Source organism: Halichoeres trimaculatus, unplaced genomic scaffold, assembly GCF_033239565.1.
Source record: "Halichoeres trimaculatus isolate MK-OKI-2021-1 unplaced genomic scaffold, fHalTri1.1 fHalTri1_scaffold_17, whole genome shotgun sequence".
Lineage (NCBI taxonomy): Eukaryota > Metazoa > Chordata > Actinopteri > Labriformes > Labridae > Halichoeres > Halichoeres trimaculatus.
In genome coordinates, this window is record NW_027437195.1 from 14,688,831 (window position 1) to 14,714,902 (window position 26,072).

The following is a 26,072-nucleotide window of genomic DNA, read 5'->3' on the forward strand; positions in this document are numbered from 1 at the left end:
GCCGTGAGAAAAACACCTACGCAATACGATAGAAATAAGCTGAAGTTTTCGTCATTCTGGAGACATGGCAAAGGTCCCCATAGAAATATTAAAGTACTTTTTGTACTCATGTGGCTAATGGCCTGGGGGAAGTGCAATGACCACTCCCCTCTTTTCGTCTGCGTTGATCGTTTGATTTACAAACACCGGCAGTCTGAGAAAGACGGAGTTGTAATAATGTATTGATTTACACGACAGCGACCTGAAAAGGGATGCTCTAGTTCACAAAACGAGCCTCCCCCAGCAGCTTGACTATGACCCGCCCCCGCGAACCAGAAACGGGAGATAGTCTGACGGATAGCGCTGGAGAGAGCCAGGCTGGAGCTGCCCCGGGAAGTCAGGAGTCTGCAAGAGTCAACGCAGAACAACGCCATTTCACCACTTGCTGAGAAAGCTGAGAACTGAAACTACAGGTATGATCTTTCGGGTAGTATTCTGTCCGTTTCTCAGCATATGAACACCTCTTATCCCGGTCTAAACTGCTAAGCTCTTTACCCGGGCCTGGGAACGGCCCTCAGGACTTGAGCGGCAGACTGAAGCAGCAGACTGGGTCAGAGATTTCAGGAGAGAGGGAGGCTGGGTCACAACCAAGACGAGGCCTGTGGGGCAAGCGGTCCACGCCTCCTTGTGGGCTGAGTGCTTGAGAAAAGGACACAAACTTTATTGTTACAACAAACATTTCAGACCGTATTTGAAGACTTCCACTGTAGTAATAATTGGATTGACCGGTGTGCACATTTAACGTTTAACCATGCTATCTGGCGAGTTTCTGCCGAATGTAACGATGATTGTCGTAGTTTTAAAAAAAACCTGGAACCCCATTCACCCTGTAACTACGACAACCACCGACGCATTCAGCTGAAAGTCGCCGGTTAAAGGGGTCACTTGTTTAACTGTAACACCGGCTAACGCTTGTAAGTGGCCCACGTTAGTTAGCTAGCATTGATGGTTGCTAGCTCATTCATAGCGCTGTCGAACTTGGGAAGCTACCCACCAGCCTTTTCCTGTATGCCTTTAACTATGAAATCAACTACTTGTAGCCACGTATAGGCCTATTGAGCTTCATTCAGTGTTATCACAAACAGTTTCTTGCTTATCATTTAGTTGAAGTTAGCTGGCCACTGGCGTGTGCCTCGTCTCTCTTTTCTTTTCCGTTCAAAAGATTACAACGTTTGCTAGGAAGTCAGTTTGGCTAAATGAGCAAAGTCGAATAACTGCATCACTTCTGCTTTTTCTTCGATTACTGTCTATATTCATGAGCATCCTTTTTTGATACACGAACAGCTGCTGTCACATAGTTTGGTTCAGCAGTATGCAGAAGGCCTACGATTAGACATGACCTAGCATGTTGAGACATTTGGTACTGAACTATACTGATTAGCCCGTTTAGAGTGCTAAGATGGCTTGGTGGACATCAAACTATCTTCAAGACGAGTTAAAGTGTAACGATGTATTTGGGGGACTTCCAGTTGATCGTCACTTTTGTTGGCAGCCTCCCACGTCAGCATTAAGGTGGTGACTGGAGACGTGACGATGCATATCTGTCACACTGTGCCCTAATGGCTTCAGGATATATCGTCTTAATAAACTTACTCTCCTGTTAAGTGAACTGAGAACTTGTTGCCATCTTTAACAGTTCCCCAGATATGATTAAACCTATAATTTTTTATTTTGTGTTTTGATTTAGTACAAATGTGCTTCCTCATTTCAGACCAAACAGGAAGAGCATTACATTTCAAAGGACAAACACCTGTTTGTTAATGTTTTTCAAGATGCCCTAGATTGTACTCTGGCACCTTTTGTATTGTTTATGACTAACATGCTGATTATGGTGGATTATAAATGTGTTGCTGTTCTCATTGTCTGACAAATGATCCAAAATACTGTCACTTTAATAACCCACAATTCTGTAGATGTCCTAGCTTTCGTTGTACCAGCAGTAGTTGTAGTAAGCAATAGTTTTGAGTGTGAAGTTGTTGCAGTGTCATTACAAAGTGATAGACTGTGAAACGGTTCCTTTACTTTATTTGTATCACAGTCATTGAAACTCATTGCATGTTAGATAAAATTTATACCAATCCTTTCCAGTTAGTGAAACAGAGTTTGAATAAATAGAACTGCAGGGAGGGGTGGACATTGCCCTTGCTACTAGCATTAGCCCCATCTTAAATGTAACCTGCACATTTCTGACTTGGGATTGGCTTGACATGCACGTTGAAAATCAAACTGTGGTCTATTTGGAAACCACTACTGAAACTTTGTTTGAATAGTCTGTTTGGCTTCCCTGAAACTGTTGACTTGCTGTTAGTTCTTAAGCATGTTGGCTGTTGAGTGCTGCATGGCCTGGATTTGAAGTACTGTCTGCCCTGCTCTTTTGGCCCTGGTAGATTTTAGGAGTTCCCTCTCTGTTTCATCCTGCCAAATCAAGAGGCCCAGCCAGCCAAGTAGCCAGATTCCGGGGAGCCAACAGCCCGAGAGGGCTTTGTCCTCCTGGCTCATTTCGATGCTGGGACAAGGCTCAGGCTACACAATAAGGAAACAACGCATGCACCTTCCACTCTTGAGTAAGGCCTGGGAGAGACAGAAAGAAAGCACGCAGGCCTCTAACTTTTACGCTGCCTACTCCACCCATACCTAAGAGGCCAAGAAGCCGTGTTGCTTTAAGAGTTATTTCACAGCTTAATTTTTTCTGACATGGGAGTTTCCTGGAACATGAAATGAATGCATAAAAAACCATCCAGATTTGGTAGCTTGCCACTAAACACTGAACTGAATACCTCTTTCCCCCTTGCTGTAAAGGTAGTACATAGTGTACTTGAGCCACAATAATCTCTTGTCCCATGTTATAAAACATGTAAAGTGGCCATGTAAGTAAAGGAAAACATGCTGCTAGCTAAGGATTTCTGTATTGACATGTCACTGTCTTTTATCCTCCAATTAGGCCCCAGATTGAATAACTGTTCAACAGACAACTAGAGACTAACAAAGTCTAACAAACAGAGAAGCTAACGTCTTTAAATGACTGTTTGGATTTCAGCTCAGTGCTGAGGTTGCCTCATAAGTTCAAAGCTGTTGTAGCCAAATATTTTCTATGAGTTTGCCCCCAGCTGTAGCTTATCCTGTATGAAGGAATGCATGCTCTTTGAAACAGGAGGAGCTGCTCAGAGGAAATGAAGTGGAGAGGTATTATAGGAGCAGCCAATCAGATGATAGTATCAGTCATGGCTCCTCAGAAAAGTGAGTGATGAGTGAAAAACTGTTGGAAATTCTTCAGGAAAGTTATGTAATGAAGGTTGGGAAAAAATTGCAGTATAAGAAAAGTGAAATGTACACTTGGACTGTGACATTTGTGTGTGTTTCTAAAGATGTGCTGAAACAGGGTCAACATAACACTACAGCCCTAAGCCTTCCAGTCCTCAGGAAGGCCTGCAGTGGAAAGTTATTCTTAAATGTATTATCATGGGTAATCTGCTTAATCCAAATTACTGAAGAGGTCTGCTTTACCACGCCGACTCCCACGCTATATTACTGCCACAGATCTCAAGAATAGGATGTGATTGTGCTGCACGCCAGGTCATTTACTGTTAGTAAACGCTGGTTTTACTCAGTTTTCAAGATCTTAGAGTTCTGCTGTGTGTTCCTTTGAGATAAATACCCCACAGTGTTTTTGTTTATTTGATGATAAATTTCCTTTTTATAAATTTTTCTTTTTTAAAAAAAAGCTGAATCAGCCTCTAAGTAATCTCTTAACTTAAAATGAAAGTAAGCTTGTTTGAACAGAAACATGTGCTGCAACAAATAGTACTTACCAGAAAGCTATCCTATAAATGAGAGCAAACCAGAGGAAAATGAGACAGTCCTGTGCAGTGTTAGTCTATTGGATTAATCAGATTACTCGGCTGAGAAGCTGAGTTGATTAATATTTATATGTGTAAAATGCATGAGTAGCTGTTGCTTTGACAAATAAGTCCATTACCTCTCTTTCCATGATGCAGGCATTTTATCAGTGCTGTTTATGCAGAGAAATGCAGATTCATCTTGTAGCTGGTTTGGAGAAAGTGGTTTAAAATGAACAATTGTAACTAGAGCTGAAACGATTCCTCGAATGATTCGAGGTACTCTATTACGAAAATTACTCGAGTAATTTTCTCCGCCTCAAGGAATCGTTTAATTTTTAAAAAGATCAAAGAGTGGTATTTCAAACAGAGCTGAGGCCATATTAAGAGAGTTTTCAGACCCCCCAAGCTACCTCTTATACAAAATAGCAACTAGCAACAAATCTAGCTTCTTTTCTGGAGTTTGGAGACTAATGGGTCATTCTACGAAACGGGTGCCATTTGGGTCCGCAACATTTGATGAGATGTACAAGGCACAAAAAAATGTGTCAAAGCGTGTTTACAGATTTTGGAGCTACCAAAGCAAGTGCTCTTATTGACATGCTGTATCAGAAAATTCTATTTTTTAAAGAGAAAAAATTTCATTTGAAAAATAACTGCTCTTTAACTAAACAAAAATGTATTTTATCCGATTACTTGATTAATCGATGGGATTTTCAGTAGAATACTCAAATACTAAAATATTGGATAGCTGCAGCCCTAATTGTAACTGATTTATTAAAAGTGATCAGCCAAATTAGGTTTTACTAATAGCTTTGAAGAAACAGAAAGTTCCTGAAAAAAATCTATGGCAGATGTGAAACTGGAGTCCTCTCAGGACCTCTTGACTTTAAAAACTTTGCCTGCGATTGAAGAAGCCCCTCTTCTCTTGGGGCTTGAAGCAGGCAGGGGCCAAACTGCAGCTGCAGCAGCCCTCAGCACCAGGTGACACTTGCATGTGGGTGTATTTTTGCCTCTTGCAAATCCATCCTGATATGAGTCTAGAATACCACGAGCCGTCCTTGTGGGGGCTGAAGGAGTGAAGTGACTAAATGAGACAGAGAGCCATCTTCTTTTTAGTGGAGTTGTTCTTGACCTATTTTGTCCCCTTTTAAGCCGCCATGAGGGAAGCTCATGGCTTTTATCCTCCTTTAATAACTTTTTGTATCTCGCCTGTTGCTGGAAATGCTTCAAGTGAAACTTTTTATGACTTAAAATGAAACTAAGTGGTAAAGACAGAAGAACATGGTGAATGCATGCATACTCAATTAGGGCTGCAGCTATCGAATATTTTAGTATTCTAGTATTCTAGTGAAAATCCCATCGATTAATTGAGTAATCGGATAAAATACATTTTTGTTTAGTTAAAGAGCAGTTATTTTTCAAATGAATTTTTTTCTCTTTAAGAAATAGAATTTTCTGATACAGCATGTCAATAAGAGCACTTGCTTTGGTAGCTCCAAAATCTGTAAACACACTTTGACACATTTTTTGTGCCTTGTACATCTCATCAAATGTTGCGCACCCAAATGGCACCCGTTTCGTAAAATGACCCATTAGTTCCCAAACTCCAGAAAAGAAGCTAGATTTGTTGCTAGTTGCTATTTTGTATAAGAGGTAGCTTGGGGGGTCTGAAAACTCTCTTAATATGGCCTCAGCTCTATTTGGAATACCACTCTTTGATCTTTTTTTAAATTAAACGATTCCTCGAGGCAGAGAAAATTACTCGAGTATTTTTTGTAATCGAGTACCTCGAATAATTTCGAGGAATCGTTTCAGCTCTATAACTGTAATATATTTATCGTTTATATCTATAAGAGGTCCATAAATCTGCCAGGTACTACACTCAACTTCTCTGTAAACAGGTTGGATGTTAAGCTGTGTAGTGTAATCTAATTTGATCACACCACTGAGAGAAGATGGGGTGTGAGTAGGAGTCCATCTCTCTCACCTTCTCAGCAACCCAGATGTACTCACACCTCCTTTACATCCTCTGCCAGCTTTTATAATCTCATACTTACAGAATATGTAACGTATTAGCTGATGAATGTCATGGTGTGCCTTCAAAGTGTTGGTGTCAACTGTGTGAAGTCATTTCTACTTTATGAGTTTGAGCCTTTGTCCCTCTCCTCAGAATGGCGGTGGATATCTACGACTCTCAGTACCTGCTCATCCTGGCCCCTTCCCTGGTCATCGCCCTCATGTTCCTCTTCTTCTGGCTCTTCATGAAGGAAACCTCTTATGATGAGGTGCTGGCTCGGCAGAAACGGGACCTCAAGCTACCACCATCAAAGCCGGACACTCGCAAAAGGAATGAGAAAAAGAAGAGCAAGAAGAAGGAAAGTGCCAGCGGAGGAGGCGGTGGAGGTGGCGGAGGAGGAGGAGAGTCAGAAGAGGACGTTCGGGATTTTGATGTGGCTGACGGTGCAAACAGCTCCTCTCTGGAGCTAGAGGAAGAACCTGCACCAGTGGTTACACCAGACCCGGATCCACCGACACCAACTCCATATGTGCCTGTCTCGGCGGCTCCAGAAGCTCCTGTCAGTCTGAGGGAGAGGAAGAAGAAGGAGAAGAAAGCTGCCAAAGCTGCAGCGGCTGCTGCGGCTGCTGCAGCCGCTGCAGCTTCCTCCTCTGAGGAGCCTGAGGTGAACGGCTCAAAGCCCATCAGCAAGAAGATTGAGGCGCCCCTGGCTGCGAGCAAACAGTCCAGCCCTCCCTCTCCCCCAGTTGAGGCTCAGGTCCAAGTTGCTCAGGCCCCAGTTCAAGCTCAGACCCCTCCCCAGAGTTCTGGAAAGAAGAAGGAGAAGAAGAAACAAAAAGCAGAGGCTGGTGAGTATAAAGGACTACAGATGCAAACACAAGACATTAAGGGAAAAAGTGAAAGCAGGAAAAACAAGGGTATAAAGGAATCAATGGAAAGTGTGGGATAAAGTTATCCACAGTAGCCACATCCTCAATAAGTACAGGAATAATTTGTCAAACATTAGTCTCAAAGCAGACCTCTTTCTGAGGTTAACAGCATTTTTCTCTTATCTATTCTCCTCCAGTTGATGACCAGCAGCCAGAGATTAAGGCAGAGCAGGCTCCAGCTCCAGCCAAGAAGGAGGCCCCTGTTGTTGCTGAAACCAAAGTTCTGGATGGTGCAACTCCAAGTGCTCCCAGTGGCAAGAAGAAGAACTCTGCCAAGAAACAGAAGACTGAACCTGGTAATGATTATACAACTATCTCAATTCCTTTAAACAGCAGGATGTGTGTTTGAACATTTCACCTTACACTGAACTTGTTTTTATCTCGAATTCAGTCGATGATGCCAATGTCACGGCCGACTCAGCAGCTTCTGCCAACCACCAGGCAACCCATAATGACGATGTACCATCCAAAGGCAAGAAACAGAAGACTGAGACTGACAAAGGTAAGAGGAAAGAGACGTCTTACCATCTTTGGTTCTTTTTACTGCTACACCTCTGGGCTAAATTCTTCTGTTTGTGTGTGTACTAACAGAAAACACAGAGGTGAAGCTGAAGGAGCTGCTGTCAGGTCTGTCCAGCCTGGCTCTGTCTGAAGCTGAAGCCATCAGTGTGATGGCCCTGCTCCGAGAGAAGAGCCCTAACGCCTTAGATGCCTGGCACAAAGTGAGCCATGAAAAGAGACTCATTTCAACCAGATGTGTTTGTAGTCAGACTTGCTTTGCCAGCTTTTTTTAACACCACCTGTCTCACCATCAGACTGCTGGAAGACCTGACCCTGCTGCACAGGAACGAGAGAGACTCCTCACAACTCTGCAGGAGGAGGCCTCTATTGCCAAGGACAAAGTGAAACAGCTCAGTCAGGTCTAGATTGTTGAACCTTTTGACTGACTTCCTTATACGTAAATATCCTGATTGTGAAGAGTGTTACATAACTTTCAGTAAGTAGCTTCTCGTGCCTTCTTGCTTTTGTTTCTCTAGGAGCTTCAGGTGGAGAAGCAAAAGACAGGCCGTGTGGAGGCTATGATGAGAGAGCAACGTGCAGCTATGGAGAAAGAACTTGGGGGAATGCAGGCCAAAGCACAGGGAAGCTTCCAGGAGATCCAGACCATGCAGATAAAAGTGAGACACATATGATTACCTGAAGTGTGGAGATAAATCCAAAGCTGGATCCTTTTTTATCTCTTTAAGTAAACAAACCACCTGTATCATAATAAGTGTCAGAAAAATCTACTAGTTTAATTTCAGACAGTCTTCTCAAGGCTGCTCAGAGACTGAATCCTTTTGTCTGCCGTCTCCTTAATGTGCAGTTCCAGCAGGTGAGGGAGCAGCTGGAGAGCCAGATCACTCGACTGCAGCAGGAGAACGGCATCCTGAGGGACGCCGTCAGCTCTGCTACCAACCAGATGGAGAGCAAGTGAGTGTTTACAAAATGGTTAATGCACAGTACAACTCCACAGGTGAAGCTCTGCAGACCATCACACACATCTCATCTGCTCAGCCTTCACTTCCAGTTACCCAGCTCATATTATAATCTTATCACGTCCCTTTATTAAAGTGGCTACCTGGATTCTCTGTGTAGTCATCCATTTTTCTCCCTGTGGTTGTAAAATTAGTCTCATCATGTTAAATGCCTTGTTCTGGCTATTAGTAGATTGTTCCACCCGTACCATTCTCCAAACATGCCTCATCAGCCGTTTTCAGATCACTCATCTGTGCATGTGTCTGCGTGCGTTTCTTGATAGGAATTCAGCCGAGCTGAACAAGCTGCGTTCCGAGTACGCCGCTCTGATGAAAGAGCTGGCAGAAAACAACGGCAAGCTGCAGCAGGAGGAGCACCAGAGGAAGTCGCTAGAGGTCAGCTACAAGCAGAACGTGTCCCAGCTGGAGGTACGCACATCCAGATGCACAATGTGTTTATTTAGCCTGCGCTTCGGTTTCCCCAGCCGAGACAACAACATAGAAAAGAACAGATCTGCACAAGACCCTGGAAGGCCGCTCGGCTTCAAATATGGTTAGCGGGTGTGGTAACTTTAACAGGGAAATAAGAGGGGGATGTAGCTGCAGTCCAGCTTCAGGGTGTGGGAAAGAGAACCTGTGTTGGGAGGGGTGTGTTGGCTTTAGAGGCAGGAATGTTTGAGGCTTTGTGCTGTGTATAAACAACACTTTCCTGCGAGACACTCAGATCAGCCTTTCCTGCCTTTTCATTGACCACCATCAAAGATGAACATTAAAGTTGCTCAACACAGACGAGTCTGAGCGGGAGAGTCCTGCCCACAGTCGAGGCTGTCCTGACAGACAGCTTTTTTTTTCTTTGTCAGAGATTTCCCCATTTGAATTCCCTGGGTATCAGTACCAAGGTTGTAATAGTTAACTAAAATGAAACTAAAAAGGAAAACTAAAATTTAAAATACATTGCAGTTAACTCAAACTAATAAAAACTAGAAAAAAAAACAAAAACAATAAGTAAACTAAAACTGTATCTTGTGTTCACAAAACTAACTGAAACAAACCAAAATTATAGACAAAATGTTCGTCTTAATCGTTTCTGACAACATTAATAGCCTTTAGGATTTAAAGTAATCCGACACATTTTCCCAACCAATTTTACGACACTTTACGGCAGTTGTCAGTGCCGTACAGCACCATCATAGCAACTGGAGCGTGCTTGTTTACTGCACTGACTGACTGGCTGTGCGCTGTGCTGCGACGTAACATAGTGGAGCAATAAATCAGAGCATCTGTATTTGTTTAATTTCATGTGAGTCTGACTTTATTGTTACAGAGTCCAAGTTTCTAATTATTTAAGGTCATATTTTATTGTTTTATATAATTTATGTTTATATTTTTATATTAAGTTTATATTATTTTCTTGTGTTTAAGGCAGCAGCCAACAGTTCAGTATCAGCATTGACTGAGCAGTGAGCACTATGTTGAACTGGAAAATAAACAGTATTGCAAAATATTTACTTTGACCTTTTTGAATCCTGCACCTGGTTAATAAGGTATGAAAAAACTAAAACTAAACTAAAACTAAGCCTTGTTGCAAAAATCAAATCTAAATAAAAACTAGAATGCCTGCTTTAAAACTAATTAAAACTAAACTGTAATGGAAAAGAAATGTCAAAACTAACTAAAACTTAATTAAAATGACAAATGAAAAACTATTATAACCTTGATCAGTACAGACACCAGTGAATGCAGTGATGGGTAAACAACAATAGGTTATTACGTCTGCCTTCTCCTTTGGAGCAACAAACCTGAACTTGTGAAGCTAAAATAACAGTGAACAGTAGGGCTATGCTGTTGAATCACTATGGTGGTAAAGCTAAATTATGTCAGCTTTCAGTACTTGTAATCATATTCTAAAGCAGTCTCCTCTTTTTATGTAAAGATAATGAAACCCAAAGTTAAACAAAGCAAGCAAATGATAAACATTAGCAGTCATTCTACTTCATCTGGGGCTGCTGGTGTTACCTTAGCTTGTTTCTAGGTGTTTTTTAAAGGACAGGTTTCTTGCCTCAAGGTTATGACCCTATAGCATACAGAGCAAGCCTGTACTGTGTTACATCTGTACAAAGTAAACAGAACAATACAGGGCTGAGTGTTGACAAGACACTCATGATACGATACGCATCATGATGTGATAATATCACGATATCACAATATTGTGATACATTGCACAACTTTTCTATTTATTGTGTTTGAAATGATGAAAGTCAGATGCAGTGTTTCATACATACACTTAACTTAAAAACATAAAGTGTGTCAAGTTGTTGATTAAACTACTATGAAATGAAACTAATGTTGCAAAAAATTTATTGGGTAAAAGTCGTGGACATTTGGTGAAACTGATAAATATCCCTTGGTGTAAACAATGTTACTTATAAAAAAAAAAAACTAATACTGCACAAAATATGACTATGATAATTATTTTATCAGTCTACACTGTAAAAAATAAACTTTGAATGATTTTAAACTAACTGACCCAAGAATAGAGAGAAAACATACATTTTCATCAACATTTATGGGCAACATGCAGCGGAGTAGCTCTTCGGCGCCATCTACCACAGTGGAGGTGGGGAAGATGTATTGTACATCCAACTCACCTAAAATATGAATTTTTATTTTAACAAAAATATCCATATCACAGGTCAAAGTATTGCGATATATTGCTGTATCAATATTAGTACAATATGGATATTTTCATTGCAATAGACGTGTACTTTGGATTTATTCTGGTTGGAAATGAAAATGGTTTTGTAACTTCTCTGTTCTGTGTTGTTTTGAAGAACATTTTAACCCCATTCTGAAGAGGAGTACTGAATCCAAGGCCTCTCAAAATTCAGACCCCCTTAACTTAATGCATATCAGTCTTCAGTACAGTAATGGTAATGATAGCCAGAAGACAGATGGATACATGACATTTGTTATCTTTCCCTGCGTGTTGGAGCTGCACACTCCAACACTTCAAGCGTAGGATTTTGACGCCTACTCAAGCCACCCCTGATAACATTTTGTAGGCACTTGTTTTCCTGTATAATGTGTGGGTGAAAAGCGTTCACCAAATTGGTTACATCTCTCCATCTTCAGGCTCAGCTGCAGGAAGCAAAGAGACGGTGGGAAGACCTGCAGAATTTCTGCCACGGTGTCAACGCTGAGAGAGAGAAACTCCAGACCTCTAAGCAAGGTGATGATGATGAAACATGAAGTCACTGAAACAATCAGAGCCTCTGAGTGACCTTAATTCACATCAAAGTGAACCATCACGTTACATTTAGCAACTGAATGTGTTTCTGTGTGTGGGTGCAGAGCTTCACAACCAGCTGCTGGCGGCGGAGACGGAGATGAACAACAAGAACAAGGAGCTCCAGACCCTGCACAGCAGCCTGACCGAGGCCATGGTGGCCAAGGAGCGAGTGGAGGAGAGAGTGATGGAGCTGGTGGAGATGTCGCAGCACAGCATGCCAGATGACGCGATGCAAGCACGGGTCCAGGTGAGACGCATCAAAACACACAGGAAATTCAATGAAACAAAATTAAATGTCCTTTGAATTCTATTCCAATTTTGTCAAAGTCTGTAAACAGATTGTCACTATCAGAACACCAGAGACTTACACTTACTCTTCAAGTATAATAAAACCCATGTTTCACAGGAGCTTATGAACGAAAACAAAAGCCTTCAGGCCCAGAATGAGAGCATGCAGGCACAGATTTCTTCACAGGTGTGTTTTTCAACCTCATTTAACTGTATTTCATTGATTTAAGATTCTTTCTGACTTACCATGTACAACTGAGGGCTAACAACATTTTTGTCTCATTTAGGCAACCCATGTCTCCCACATTGAGGAGCTACAGAAGCTGTAAGAACTGAGTTCATCTTATACCTTTCAGCACATACTGATAAACTTCATACTTATTAAGTTGTTCTTGCCTGAACCACATTCTCCTCTTTTTCTTTTCAGATTAGCTGAAAAGGAGCTGCAGAGGAAGAGTCTGGAGGATTCTCTAAACGCTGAGAGGAGCAGCGGGGCCAGTAGAGAGACCAAAATGCAGGTATAGTCACATGACCGTTTCATCTACAGCGTCTTATACCAACACTGCTGTGGGTTCATTTATCTGCAGGAATTTGGTAAGGCCTCTGATTGTGTCAGGAGAGCTGAGAGTGGTACAAAGTTAGAGATATTTTGGCTTGAGGGCCCGAGTGGATAGAGCCAAGTGTCATGCTTTGTGTCATGTTTGCATAATGTTTTTGTTTCTTCTCTTCTGCCTCCTTTTTCCTCTGCAGGCCTTGCACAATGAGAACATGTCACTGAAGGCAGAGTTTCAGAATCTGCAGGCACAGATTTCTGATCAGGTTAACATTTTACTCCACTTCCACTTTAAAGAACAAAACCCATGTGCTGATATGCTCACATGTGCACACCCACTGTCTTACTGTCTGCTTACATCTCTCCCCATTCAGGCTGCCTCTCAGTTGGCGTTGGACCAGTTCCAGAAGAGGTGTGTGTGTGTTTGTTTGAAAACTGGAACATATTTCAAATACGTCAGCTGGTTCAGCTTGTTTTCTGGCAGTTGGAATAATAAGTCATCATAATTAACTGAATCCTCTTTCACTCAGTGTCCGGGAGAAGGAGGAGAACATGAAAACAGTGGAGGGCCTGTTGGAGAAGGGGCTCATTGAGATGGCTAACAAGGAGGAAGAGCTGAAGGTGTCTGTTGTTTTTTAATTGAAAAGAGACAACATCCATCAGAATGACATGAGCATGCTTTAAGTGACTCTGCATTGCATTGCATGCCTTGTAATCACTTCCCCTATGGGCAAAAATAACAGAGGGTGTCTCATCCTCATGCAGGCTGTAAGAGAAGAGAACGAGGCTCTGAAACAAGAAATCGAAGCTGTGAAGAGACAAACAGCAGAGCAGGTGAAATGTCTAGCATTGTTAAAATGAGGAGTGGCTGTAGGCTTTATTTTTAGAGATTCATTTTTAAAAATCATCTCTTTTTCACATTACAGGTCCCATCAGAGTCTATAGTGGAAGAACTTCAGAACAAGTAAGATCAAACAAGTAAACTTTATTTAGGGATCATGATTATAAAATTTGTACACATTATCTGAAGGAAGTCTGTGACATCAACCACTGGCTTCCAAAGAGGTGTTGTGAAGCTTAAAGATGGCTATCGTCAGATTGGAAATGCTGAGTCCAACCAACTTTGAGCTAATTAATAAACTGGAGAAGAGGCAGGGCCAAAGCAATAAACTTGCTGTTTGGCAAACAGTTACAGGGTGCTCCCCTGTTGAATGTAGAAGTGATAATGAGGCTCCTAAGTGAGGCATGAACAGTGCTGGGCAAATAACTTTAAAAAAAATCATTAGTCATAGTTCCTTGTTACTTTCCCAATAAATAATTGAATTAGTAACAGAATTACTCATTCGTAAATGTAATTAATTACCAGGGAAAGTAATTATTGTGTTACTTTTTTGCAAAATTAAAGGTTTTTTTAAAAAAGTAACTGTTTTTGCTCTGGGACATAATGTTCACATATATGTTCCTGCCTTTAACATCTATGACGCTGAAGTGGTGTCCGTTTACTTCCACCCGGACTCGCTTGTTTAAATCTGCAGCTCCTGTCCAGCGTCTGGCTGAGCGAGCCAGGTCGTATAGACCTGCCAACACTCCCGATTTAGGAGGGATTTCCCCACTTTTTAACCCTGTCTCTTACTCCACTCCCGACTTGTAATTTCTCCCAATTAACCCCTTATTTTTAAGCCTGGTCCTGCTTTAAGTCGGCTACTTGTGCCATACAATCAAACCTCAAAAAGCATCCACCCTTCTTCCTCGAATTGGTTTAATCCAAAGATGCTGAAGGAGACGCATGTTGTGTGATACTTGTTGCTGAAAAGTTAACTTTAGCATCAGCTCTTTGTTAAAGACATTTCAACATCGTTGTTCCCATCATTACTTGTGTGTTTGCTGCTTTTCCCCACATTTTATCTACAGCTCCTCTCTTGTGCCTGGCTGAGTGAGCCAGGTCGCATACATAGTAATGGGCCTTATTACACTGTCGATAAAGGCTTTATAACATTTGAATCAATCAGATTATTCGTTACTGGAATAAGTAGTATCATTAGCAATGGCTTTAGTTTTAATGCCGTTGGTCATGAAAACACATACAACCACCAACCATTTTTTTAAAAAGGACAATGTACTATGAATGGTTAAGGGTGGTGATGCTTTAATTCCTAAACTTGCAGGGGCAGGATGGGATTATGATATTTGTGGTTTTCTGATTTAAATTTGTAGTACAAATGTTTTGTCCTCAGTTTCGGTGGTGATTGAATTTATACAGTAAAACAGAAACCACAGTCCAATAAAATACATTCCAGGAGCCCCTTGGTGGCCCCTAATAGCGATTAAGCTGCAGTTAAAGTCAACAAACTGATGCCTGCATAAAAGTGCTGCTAAACTTTACTTATTAAATATTGCTTTTCCTCACCACTACCGCTATTTAAGATTTTTAACCAGGCTGCAAACATAGCCACAGCACAATAATGTAAGATATAGCCTCAGTACTTTATCAGTAGTTACTAGCTATACCAGAAGCTCTTCAAATTCCTGTTCCTCCAAAGACATGTGCCCTTCATGATCATTAGATTAACCAATCAGCTGTGTAATAACAGCCTAATGAACACACACCTCCATCCACAACACACAGACACTACGGATAAAAATATCTTGTGAAAGTTTCAGTCACACTCGTTCATCGGTGGCGCCAGCTTTGCCAGCCAGCCTGGATGTAGAGCAGCTGATGTCATAATTACACGTTACGTAACCTAAGGCCACTACTTAGTCTACTGTGAGCATATTGAAGTTAATCCCCACACACAGCCCTGATACTGAGACTTTTAACACCTCATCTCCTGGTATGTATTGTTTAGCTTGAAGCAGGTAATGTTGTGTAAAGAAAAGTCAGCAGAGACTGTGGTAAACTCTAGTTTCACTTTGTTTTCTAGGATCCAAGAGAAAGATGTGATGCTCAAATCAATGGAGGAGAGCCTACAGGCAGCCCAGGACAGTGGCTCTGCCAGAGAGAAGACAGTAGAGGTTTGGGCTGTTCTGGATCAATCAAATACATTTTTGATGGCAGTACCTCGGTAATACGTGCTGCACTGGCCTACTTTGAGCCTTCGTCTGAAGCAATTTGTGTCCCTCAGGCTCTGGAGCAGCAGTTGGCCACCCTGCAGGCAGAGATGGAGCAGCTGAGAGAGAAAGAGATGCCAGAAGAGCAGAGCAGCTGTGGTGCCCAGGTTCATGAACTCCAGGATCAGTACGTTAACCCCCATGCCTCAGACACTCACACCCACACACACAAACAACTAACCATGCATTTTCCAGCCGAATGATGACCTTCCATCATCTGCAGACTGGTGGCAAAGGACCAGGAGATCCAGAACCTGCAGGCTGAGCTGGAGGCAAGGACTGTGGAGATGAGTGAGAAGGTGGAGCAGGTACAACAACAGGTGAGGATCAGCCACAAACAAACAAATGCTCCTTTAGAAAGTGGAAATGTGATGCAGACATAATGAGAACTGACTAAAGTGATATAATGCTGATATTAATCAAAGACAGCATCACCCTTTAATATCTGTTTTCCCCTTACACAGCAGTCCCACGCAGCAGCACCAAGCTTGGAGATGCTTAAAGAGTAAGTTCATGTGAACATCAGGAATCACGTGTGTCATTTAAAAGGATCATAACTGTGTCGTTAATAATGAGTGGTTATCTCGTCTGTCAGATTGTCAGAGAAGGAGAAGCAGGTCTCAGATCTGCAAGCTGAGCTGGCTGAGTTGAGGGACTCTGTGGAGCTTCACAGGAAGAAGAACAACGTAGGTTTTCCTGTAGCGATGACTTGAACTGTGTGACCCCTGCAAAAATCCACCCTCCTTCCTTCTTGTGTGGTACCCCAAAGCCTTCCCCTCTCACTGGAGCTGCACACTGCATACATCCACACCCCTGTTGTCCACCACCACTAAGTCTTGATTGTTTTGCTTTCTGTTCTTTTTGAACTTTTTTTTTTTTAGCGGAGAATAGAAAGCTTTCTCTATGTGAGGTTTGCTGTCAACGAGATTTTACACATCAGCACAGATGTCTATTTTGATTCGGATTGCTTAAGCTGAGCGTTGCATAACAGGGCCTCCAACCTACTCTTGTTATGCTCGCCGGTGGCCATGAGTGTTTGAGCTAGCTTGTCTGTGCTTGTGAATGAATCAGGGCATCAGAAACTCACCTACCTTGTATTTTTAAGCGAGGTGTCTTTGATTTGAAGATAAATATTTTGACTTTATTTCTTCATTTTTATACCTATCTTTTCTATCTCTTAAAACAGTATTACCAGAATGTTAATAGAAGCCTCACAGCTACTTTACCTATCCTGCGTACTCTCCTTGCTGATTTTACCCACACAAGGTGTGAGACACGGACTCTTGAGGGTATTCCTTCATAATTTTTTTAGCACTTGGAGCATGGGTGAAAAGCAGAGTGTAGTAATCTCAAAACTAGCAATGCGATCAGTGTGTTCTGTTACTCTTACCAGTCTTTATTTGAGGGTCACTGGATGCATTTTCCCCTGAGGCAAACTGAAAGTAGTGTCTCTCTGGAACTGACCAAAACAGGAGCTTCGGGAGAAAAACTGGAGTGCAATGGAAGCTCTGTCAGCCACCGAGTCCATGCTTCAAGGAAAACTCAGCAAAGCTGTCAAGGTTCGACACCCCCACCTGCTTCACTCTAGTTCCAATCTGATGCATCCCCCCATCCTTCCCCCTCGAAAAATGCTTTTTTTTGCCATGATTGACCCAGTGAAATTTCTTTTTTTTTCCCACCCTAAATCATAACAAAGCTGCATACTCATTTGCCTCCCACTCACCCACCTCCCCTCTGTCGTTTGGCCTCCAGTTCTCAATTGGCTGTGTGTTGAGCTGTTAAGCTATGCTTCTTCTCCTGGGAAAGTCTGACTTTGTTACCTTAAACATTGTTTTCTTTAGCAGATATATTTGTGCTTTAAGCTCTGAATTATAAAAAGATTTGTCCTCGCCTAAAGCTCAGGCTGATGCTTGGAAATGAGTGTGCAGTGTCCTAGAAACAATTTCACTAGATTTCATTAGAGTGAGATTCATCATAATCATTCTCGCAGCTTCTCGTCTTTTCTTTCATGTGACTCATTTCTAGCATGTTTTCCTTTATTCTGTTTTGGACATCCATTCTGTGAATTTAAGTAGAGATGTAATGATACGCTTACACATGCCATCACATGATATGACTCAAGATTCTCGGTTTACTACAATGTTATGCAAATCCTCTCAAGGTGTGATACTGTAAATGTTCCCACTTTAGAGGAAAGGTTGTTACACACTAATGTATTTGTGGTACATGTATGTGGCCTTTTTTACTGTTCAAAAGTGCTTTTATTTTGAAGGATGGGACAAGTACTTCTGCTGGGTTATAAGGTTACAGTCTTAAATTAAGATAGCCGAAAGATCTTTATAACAGAGAGCAGATGAGTAGACAGAGTCAGAGAGGTGGTCCACTGGTTTTTCAATCCTAGATAGCGATAAAAGGAAAAATGGTTGGCACATAAACTTCTTCAGGGTGCCTAGTTTTCTACCATGTGTTGGTAACACTGGGCCTCAAATGCTAAATCTTCACTTGCTGCTTCACCATGGTGCACGCTATAACATAGAGACAACATGAAGTCATTTAGCTGTAGTGTTAATATGCCTCCTGGATGATCGGATCATAGTGAACAGCTCTGCGTTTTCAAGTTTTCACTTCATATCAACATGCGCTTCATCGTCTTTGGTGACCACCAGTGTATTTACAAGAAGCATCTTTAAAATCCAAAAAGCCTTAAATGATGATGATGATGATGACAAACTCTTGTGCAGATCAGAATGCGTTAAAGCTGCACAGGCAGACAACACAAGCAGCAGAGTGTGAGTGACTATTGGAGTAATCGAGTGATCATTACCTTTTGTTTGATTTCATGAAGTGCAACATACAGATTCATAACTAGGGATAGACCGACTATCGGTCGATATTTGGCATTTTGGGGCTTATCGGCATCGGTCATTTTTTAAAATCTGACAGCCGATATGAAACCCTTCCAAAACTGTGTTGTTTTGGCTCTGATGTTTCTCTGCACAGAATTTCTCCCTGTCTACACTATGGAAGCCCTAGATGGTCATTTAAAATCAGTCATGTAAAACTAAACGGAAAATTAATTCAACTGCATAACATGCCAGTAAAAGGCAGCACAAACTCAGTTCTGTCCAGTTTTATTCCAGTTACACTGAAATTTTGGAAAACTTTATTTTATTTTTTTTATTTTATTTAAGTGTTCATTTAACTTTGTAAAACATTCTGCTAAGCCTGAGAGCTGTTTAATAAGAATATGCTTGAAGACAGTTGATTGCAGTCAAGTTTTTGAGTTTGTATTGTTCAATTTTTTTTCCACCAATATTTTCACTTTGACTGCAAATTAATATTGGCTTCAAATATCGGTTATCGGCCTCCTTGCCGACTAATAATCAGTATCGATAAGACAGTTGTTCAGCTCTTCTCCCATAATTCACAGCGTGTGGAGGCACTGATGACACATTACATCACAAAAATATTGGATCACTCAGCTTTGAATGGTCTGCGATGGAGAGATCTCTGTTCAATCGCCATGCCTCCTTTGCATAAAACATCTGCGCTGTGATGTTTTAAACTATGGGTCACAGCATTAACCTGCCCTGTCTCTCCCTCCTCTTTTATCAATACAGAATCATTCCTCATTAAAACATTACCTGCAGTCTCCTTTATGGATCAATTCATCCTCAGGACACATGACACATGTATACCTGTAACGAGTGCACTAGAATGACCACTTGTGATGCGTTCACCCAGGAGGCATGTTGGTATTTGATGTACAAATCAAAATGCAGATCTGTTGTTTAAGGAGAGGTCATGAAGATTCATTCATCAGCCTTCTGTATGAATTGTCCCTTCTGTGTAATAATTCCTGATTTCCTTACCTGATATGATTGTTTACCTAAATTGAAGCATTCCCTCAGTCTATAAATATCTGATTAATCACTTAAGGTCAAACCCAGGAAGTGAGATCGTTTGAGATAAGTTCACTGACCATGCAACAGTTTCCTTCCTCCTCTGTTAGCAGAATCCTAAGTGTGTTTCTTGGAGATTTAAGGTCCGTGGTATTAACACAGTGGGCTACCAGAGAGCTGGTCTATTAGCAGTTCCTGTGACGTGTGTGTATTTTTGCTGTCCTCCACCTACATTAGGGAAGGGTACATGCTGAACTGTCAGCACAGCAGCTGCTCCTCTGCCATCTGAGTACAGTAGAAAGCTCCCTCTGAGCAGAGCCAGGGAGTTCCTTGGCAGCTGTTGTGTACTGTCAGTGTACGCCGGTCGCATTCACTCGTCTCTGAGCTGCCTTGTGACACAGTGTGTTAATGTGAATAGCGGTTCGAGCGCCAGCTGGCTAGTGCTTGGCGTGCGTTCTCCCTCCAGGCCTCAGAGTGACAGTGCATGATGCTAGCTTATTGTGGGAGGATTGATAGCTACCTTTTTATTTATTGAGGAGTTTCAAGGTACTTTGTACAATTTCCTGAAAGCAGATTGATGTATTTGTGGTACGAGGAGGACTGAAGCATGTGATATGCTCTGAATTGCAGATTGCTGACACTTTGTGTAGGTGTGGCCCGTTGAGAGATGTTTTCTCGGGGTAATTGGAAGTAGAAGCGAGACTGTTTATCCTATTGCTCTTCTCTGAAATGATGACTTGGGTGCTGAATCATTCCTGTGACATTGATTGGAGCAGCTCAATTGATAACTTCAGATCTGCTTCGACGGCCTTGTCTTTGAGAAAAATGAACTTTTACAACAATTGCCGCTTAATCAGCTCTCCCTCCTCTTTTTCCCTCTCTTTCCTCTCTGCCCTGCTCGTCACCTTGTAGGAGAACCAGACAGCACTGGCAGCTGTTCAGGCTGAGTGTCAGGATGTTCTGCACAGACTTCTGCCCCATGTGCCTCTGCCCAGTGAGCAGGTAAATAATCGAATTTGTACCTCATTTGAGTTGTGATAAAGACCCTATTCTACTCTATTTCATGGTGTTTCTCTGCTTATTCTTTGCCTCTTGTCTCCTGTTGAATAGAATCATCAGGAGTGGCTCCAGAGATTTGAAGCAGCAGCAGCTGAAAGCTCAGCCACACAATCCACCCCTGCATCAGGGGATTCCAAGGTAAATAAAATGGATTTCAGAATTGAACACTTCCTTCTTAATAAGAAGGCATTTTCATTGACAAACACTCTCCCTCTTGTGTGCCAGGGACTGGCTGAGAAGCTGAAAGAAGCCGAGGAAACCCAAAGGATTCTACAGAAAGACTGTGAGACGTACAAGAAGGTTTTGGCAGAGACGGTGAGGCACTGAAGGTTTACTTTATACCTTTGTGATTTTTATAGTTGTGTCATTAATAGACTGAGCTGTTATTCCTGCTGCATCCACAGGAGGGCATCCTGCAGCGCCTCCAGAGCAGCGTAGAGCAGGAGGAGTCTCGCTGGAGGGTGAAACTGGAGCTATCACAGGGAGAGCTCAAGGAGGTGAGTCGGCAGGTTTTGTTAGGAATGAGCTGCCTTGGTGAAAACCAAAACACAGAGGTGATGAATTATTGCACCACTTCATTGCGTCACTCTCGCGTTTAATCACCACAGATGAGCCAGAAAGTCACAACGCTGGAGCAAGAGATTGAGAGACTAGGTGATGGAGGAGACTTGGAAAATGTGAGTTATGCTAAAACACACGTCACAAGTTAACACTCTCACTTCGAACTTCATAAACTCTGTTTACTCATATGTCTGACACCGCTGTTGGTCTCTGTAGCTGAGAAGAGAAAAGCAGCATTTGGAGTCAGAGCTGGAGAGGGCAGAGCGTGAGAGTGCTACATACGTGACAGAGGTCAGAGAGGTGAGTATCAAACATGGCTGCTGCCCTCAGTCCTGTCGTCCTCGGTCATGTTTTAGTGTCCATCCTGCTGGGAGGGAGCTCTGTTGTGTGTCACTTGGTGTGTTCTGGTGGTTTTTACATACTGCACTTTCTTCAATCAGGTCATGTGAAGTCTACACCACACAGGATTAGGGATGGGTTTTGATAAAATTTTATTTTTTAATAACAATGCCATTCTGATTCTCGTTATTGATCCAATTCTTCATTGACTTCCTCATCAGTTCCTACAAGGGATGGAACGGTTCACAAAATCCACAATCCAGCTCTTAACATGGTTTTGTGGTCACGGTTTTCGGTTTGGTTCAGTGAACATTGTTGTTGTTTTTAACACCTTTATTTTTATCGTATTACATTATTAATATTAGGGATGCACGATAACTATCGGACCTACATAGTACATTAATTATCTCATGTCTAGTCATGAAAAACCTGAAAGAATGAGGCTGTTTCCCATTTGAAACATCATTAAAGTTGAGTGGAACATTGCATGTTTCGACATGCCAACTCCTCAGTAAGGAAAGTCACTATTGGCCGTCCCCAAAGTCACTAAAAGTGAAATAAATGACACTGCTGTCTAATTTGCATAGTAATCCATTGTTTTAGATAGGGGAGGGGCTCACGATAGCACACGCTGCTCAGTCACGTGATCAAAGCCCGCTTCAACGTCAGACTCCAAACTCCAAATGTTTTTTATTAGTTTTCAACAGACAAACATTAATAATACGCTAGAAAAAGGAAAAAAAACATTTGCTATTAAACAATATGAACATACAAACAAAGACGAAAGAAAACAAAAACCAAAACAATCATAAAGACAGTAATACATAAATTAATAATAGCAAAAAGTACCTAAAGGAAAAATTAAGAGTTCAAAATAATAACAGTCATGGTATACATATTAAAAAAACCCCAAATAAATAGATTTATAAAGAAATAAGTAAAATAGATAAATAAATAAAAGTGGCTGTCTCACTCCACAGTTCATTGTCATTATTGTTATTCAAGAAAGCTCATTAGGGGTGTCCCTACCTCTTCAAATTCTTGTGCTCTGCCTCTCATAACACAAGTTATTTTTTCCATTTTAACATTAGGGGGGGTCTGAAATCTAATCTAATGTGCTCCCAGACAGCAGAATGACTTAACGTCACAAGTACACCCTCTAACTCTGTCTTCTTCGCTCGTCATGTAAACAACACAACAGGCCTCCCCACAACTGTTCAGCTATATTCCCCACCTCCCATTGCGTATGGGTATGATCTATGCTACGTACTTGCTTTAAACTCTAAAATGAAGAAAAAAAAAACCACAAACCGAACAGAGCACACGCACCCTGAACTAAATGAGGGAATCCGTAAAAGTTTTTTTTTTTTTCTCACAAACCTTTCTATCTCTAGTACCGACAGGTTTTCTGTATCAACATTTATGTAACGCCAAAAGTCAACGAATGTTTAACACATTGGTGGTGTTGTCACCCATGTATGATATTACAGCGCTACACAAACTGCATTCTGCATTGTTTTGGTCAAGTAAAACCAAGTTTTCGGTTGCTTTGAAGATTGGACAAGGGAGTCGATCAGCATAGAGGCTAATGATGTTGATGGATCAAACCATTTCTAATTGATTCTTAACAGGAGCTGGTTATCAATGCCCATCCCTACTCAGGACTGATGTTACAAAATGAAAGTTAAACACTCCACATAGCAAACTTTCGCAATAACTTAGCTACACAACTTACAAGACTAACTGAATCGAGTCTCTTTGGGGGTTTACAGCACAACATGGTCCTGTGCTGTATTATATCTTTATCTCTTCATGGCTGGGCTGATTCCTCAGGAGTCCCCCCTCTGTCCTTGTCACCCCATCAGTTCCTTTACATGCGTAGACTGTGTCGTAGTGCTGTCCTGGAATGACTCCCCACAGACTCCCATTAAACAAATCATCTCAAACTTAATTTCAGCTCAAAGATCTGTTGACTGAATTGCAGACCAGGCTTGATGGTTCATATACAGAGGCTATCAGACAGAATGAGGAGCTGAATTTGGTAAGCGTTGCTCACTCTCTAGCTAGATCTCCCTCTTCCTAAAAAAAAAACTTCTTCTTTAATGCACTCAGCGGCAGTGGCTCTTACCGGGACGGGGTTCTCGTGTCTTCTGCAGCCAGGGGTCATCAATCCATAACCTCATTGACTCACCTAAAACTTACAGGTGGAATTATCCTCCCTGATTTTGGAGGGATTTTGGTTCAAGAGGTTAAGGATGATGTATCACCTTCACTCTTAGCAGTACTTACAAGACTAACAGTTCCTGCCTCCTCTCTCTGCTGGCATTTCTTATCACCTCTGGTTAGGCATCTAACAAAAAGCTGACTTCTCAAGCTCAAGAAAAAGCTCCTTTGTTGACTGTAATTTTACACCTCTCAAACTCACGCTGTCCTCTCTGTCTGTTTCATCATTTCTTTTAGAGAATTTTCTTTTATCTTCTGTAATCTTCTAACTATTGCATTCATGCCAACACATGCACTGTACAAGAACGAAGCCTCTTAAATAATTACAACATACTGAATGGCTAAACTTCTATTACCCAACAATGCATTGGCAAATTTGGTTTGCAAATATCCAAATTCTTGGTTGAACACTCCACTCTGTGAAGGAAGTAATGACACAGAGACAGTGGAAAGTTACCACTGCTGCACTGTTTCCTTGATTGTAAAACTCTGATTTAAAGTGTCATAAAGTATTCTGTGGTGTGATAGCCTTTGAAAAGGCTTCATCACACCGGACTTTTAGATCTGTGATTCATCTTCCCACAAGTACCTGTAACAACCTGCCCACACCAACGCAGCCCCAAACACTCTTTCTTTATGCAAGGGCTGTTGTTTTTTTGAAGAAGGCCTAAATAGGACAATGAAAAACTGTTAGATCAATGTTAAAGTCCAGCTCTCTGACTTTTTTAATGAGGGCAAGGTTAGTAGGAAGCTGTAGTTAAATGGGATAGGCATATATGCAAAATCAAATTCTGACACTGTAGGTTATAATGTCTTTTTTGATTCCAGCTAAAAACCCAGCTCACTGAGACTCTGCAAAAGCTGGAGACAGAAGAGAATGAGAGGCAAAAGGTGGCTGCCGATCTCTATAAGGTGAGCGTGCGCTTTTATTGTCATTCCACTTCTGATGTGACGCTGCCTCCAGACCGGGTTGTAAACAAGTGGATCTCTCTGCTCCTCGATTCAGGCCCAGCAGTCTCTTGACCTGATCCAGGGGGAGCTCTCAAATGCCACGGATAATGCTGATGACCTGATAGAGAACAGCAGTCTGACGTCACAGAGAGTAAGAGTCTGGGGTAGTTCAGGTGACAGCTGGTGGTGAATGTTTCAGCGGTTATGGAGGTTTATTGATGGCATAATGTTTCGGTTGTTGCAGGAAGAGATTGACAGAAAGGAGAAAATGACTGCAGGTCTGAACCAAACAGTCAGAGAACTGCAGCAGCTGCTACAAGGCGTGAGCCGGCAACTTACCAAGGGACAGGAAGGGGTAAGGCCTGTGACTGTGCTGTCCTTACAGTCCGTTTAAAAAGCGTGTCTGTCCACTTGAGGCTGTATTTGACTGTGAAACTATCTGACTTTCTACAGGAGGGGGAAAAAGACCTGTCCAAGGTATAGTAAGAGGACAACAGACCCCCACCCCACGCAGCCATCCTGACTGCACTACAAAGACCACCTTTGACCTTTGGTCTTATTACTACCACCGTCACACCATCCTGTCAGGCCCAGCCACCCCCTCCCTCAAACTCCTGTCACCTCACCTGTACTGTAGGCTGCCTCCGACTGACTCTGGGAAACCACTCCCAGTCCCCACAGTCGGCCATAAGGGAACAGGTGATGGTTACTGTTAACTCCAAACACTCCACACACTGTACCAAAACACACTACTCAGCTCCCACCACATTCCTCCTTCAGCAGCATCACCAGTTCATTTTTATCTTTAACTTAAGTGACATTCAGCATCATTTAAACTGTGTGGCAACCATTCCTCTGTTTAAAGACACCTGTATTTTTCAATGAACTCCTTTTGAATACTGCAGTAGTTTGTTGTTTATTTGTAAAGAGAGGGCAGTTATACAAATTTCCAACTTGATGAGAACAAACTTTGTTTTTTTTCAGTCTTTCTTTCTTAACTTCAAGACATGTATTGTTGAAATGTAACAGTTAGGACCTGCTGAAATACATTATTGTTGATTTGTTTGCCTCCTGATCAGAAAAAGTATCACAAACCGTGCATTCATGAAATCATGGCTCCACACATACCTTGGCTCAGTATTGGGTGGGAGAAGAAGGGATCAGAAGGGGGCTAAGCATATCAGAAGGGTCACCAGGTGACTGTAATTATGGACAAACTGTAGTGTGTCTGTACTGCAGCTCCAGAGAGAGAAGGGAGTCTGTGACCCTGGCTGTGGAAAGAGAAGGCCAGGTCAACAGTGTTAGGTTTTTAATCCTACTGCAACTACTTTAGGAATAAGTGTCCCATATCATCTGTAATCAACACTTGCTATATTGTTGCTAAGTTCATTAACACTGAAGATTATGTTCTTTTTGTAACAGGTGATGTTAATAAAAGGGATGCTTGATAAATCT

General features: G+C 41.9%; 1 protein-coding gene across 4 annotated transcripts; it reads left to right on the forward strand.

Moving 5' to 3' along the window:
• The first annotated feature begins 291 nt into the window (after nt 1-291).
• On the forward strand, nt 292-26,072 carry ktn1 (kinectin 1). 4 transcript variants are annotated; one of them, XM_074691644.1, is made up of 36 exons: nt 292-452; nt 6,049-6,743; nt 6,962-7,120; nt 7,216-7,326; nt 7,416-7,546; nt 7,640-7,744; nt 7,862-8,002; nt 8,191-8,297; nt 8,626-8,770; nt 11,474-11,570; nt 11,693-11,877; nt 12,037-12,105; nt 12,206-12,243; nt 12,346-12,436; nt 12,669-12,737; nt 12,846-12,883; nt 13,002-13,092; nt 13,237-13,305; nt 13,398-13,435; nt 15,396-15,486; nt 15,597-15,709; nt 15,806-15,902; nt 16,047-16,087; nt 16,178-16,268; nt 17,055-17,141; nt 20,397-20,486; nt 20,595-20,681; nt 20,769-20,858; nt 20,948-21,040; nt 21,152-21,220; nt 21,321-21,404; nt 23,401-23,484; nt 24,495-24,578; nt 24,673-24,768; nt 24,862-24,972; nt 25,071-26,072. In XM_074691644.1, exons 2-36 carry the CDS (start codon nt 6,050-6,052, stop codon nt 25,098-25,100), a joined length of 3,816 nt encoding a protein of 1,271 aa, XP_074547745.1. In that variant the 5' UTR covers nt 292-452; nt 6,049; the 3' UTR covers nt 25,101-26,072. The 4 variants fall into 4 exon arrangements, with proteins under 4 accessions (XP_074547745.1, XP_074547746.1, XP_074547747.1 ...); XM_074691645.1 differs by having other exon boundaries at nt 16,050-16,087; XM_074691646.1 differs by lacking the exon at nt 23,401-23,484.

Excerpts from the sequence above, each read along its gene's own strand:
- ktn1 (XM_074691644.1), top strand. The coding sequence starts at position 6,050 with ATGGCGGTGGATATCTACGACTCTCAGTACCTGCTCATCCTGGCCCCT. Across the intron at positions 8,003-8,190 it reads TCCAGACCATGCAGATAAAA|TTCCAGCAGGTGAGGGAGCA; the intron begins GTGAGACACATA and ends CTTAATGTGCAG. Across the intron at positions 21,041-21,151 it reads CACAGGGAGAGCTCAAGGAG|ATGAGCCAGAAAGTCACAAC; the intron begins GTGAGTCGGCAG and ends TAATCACCACAG.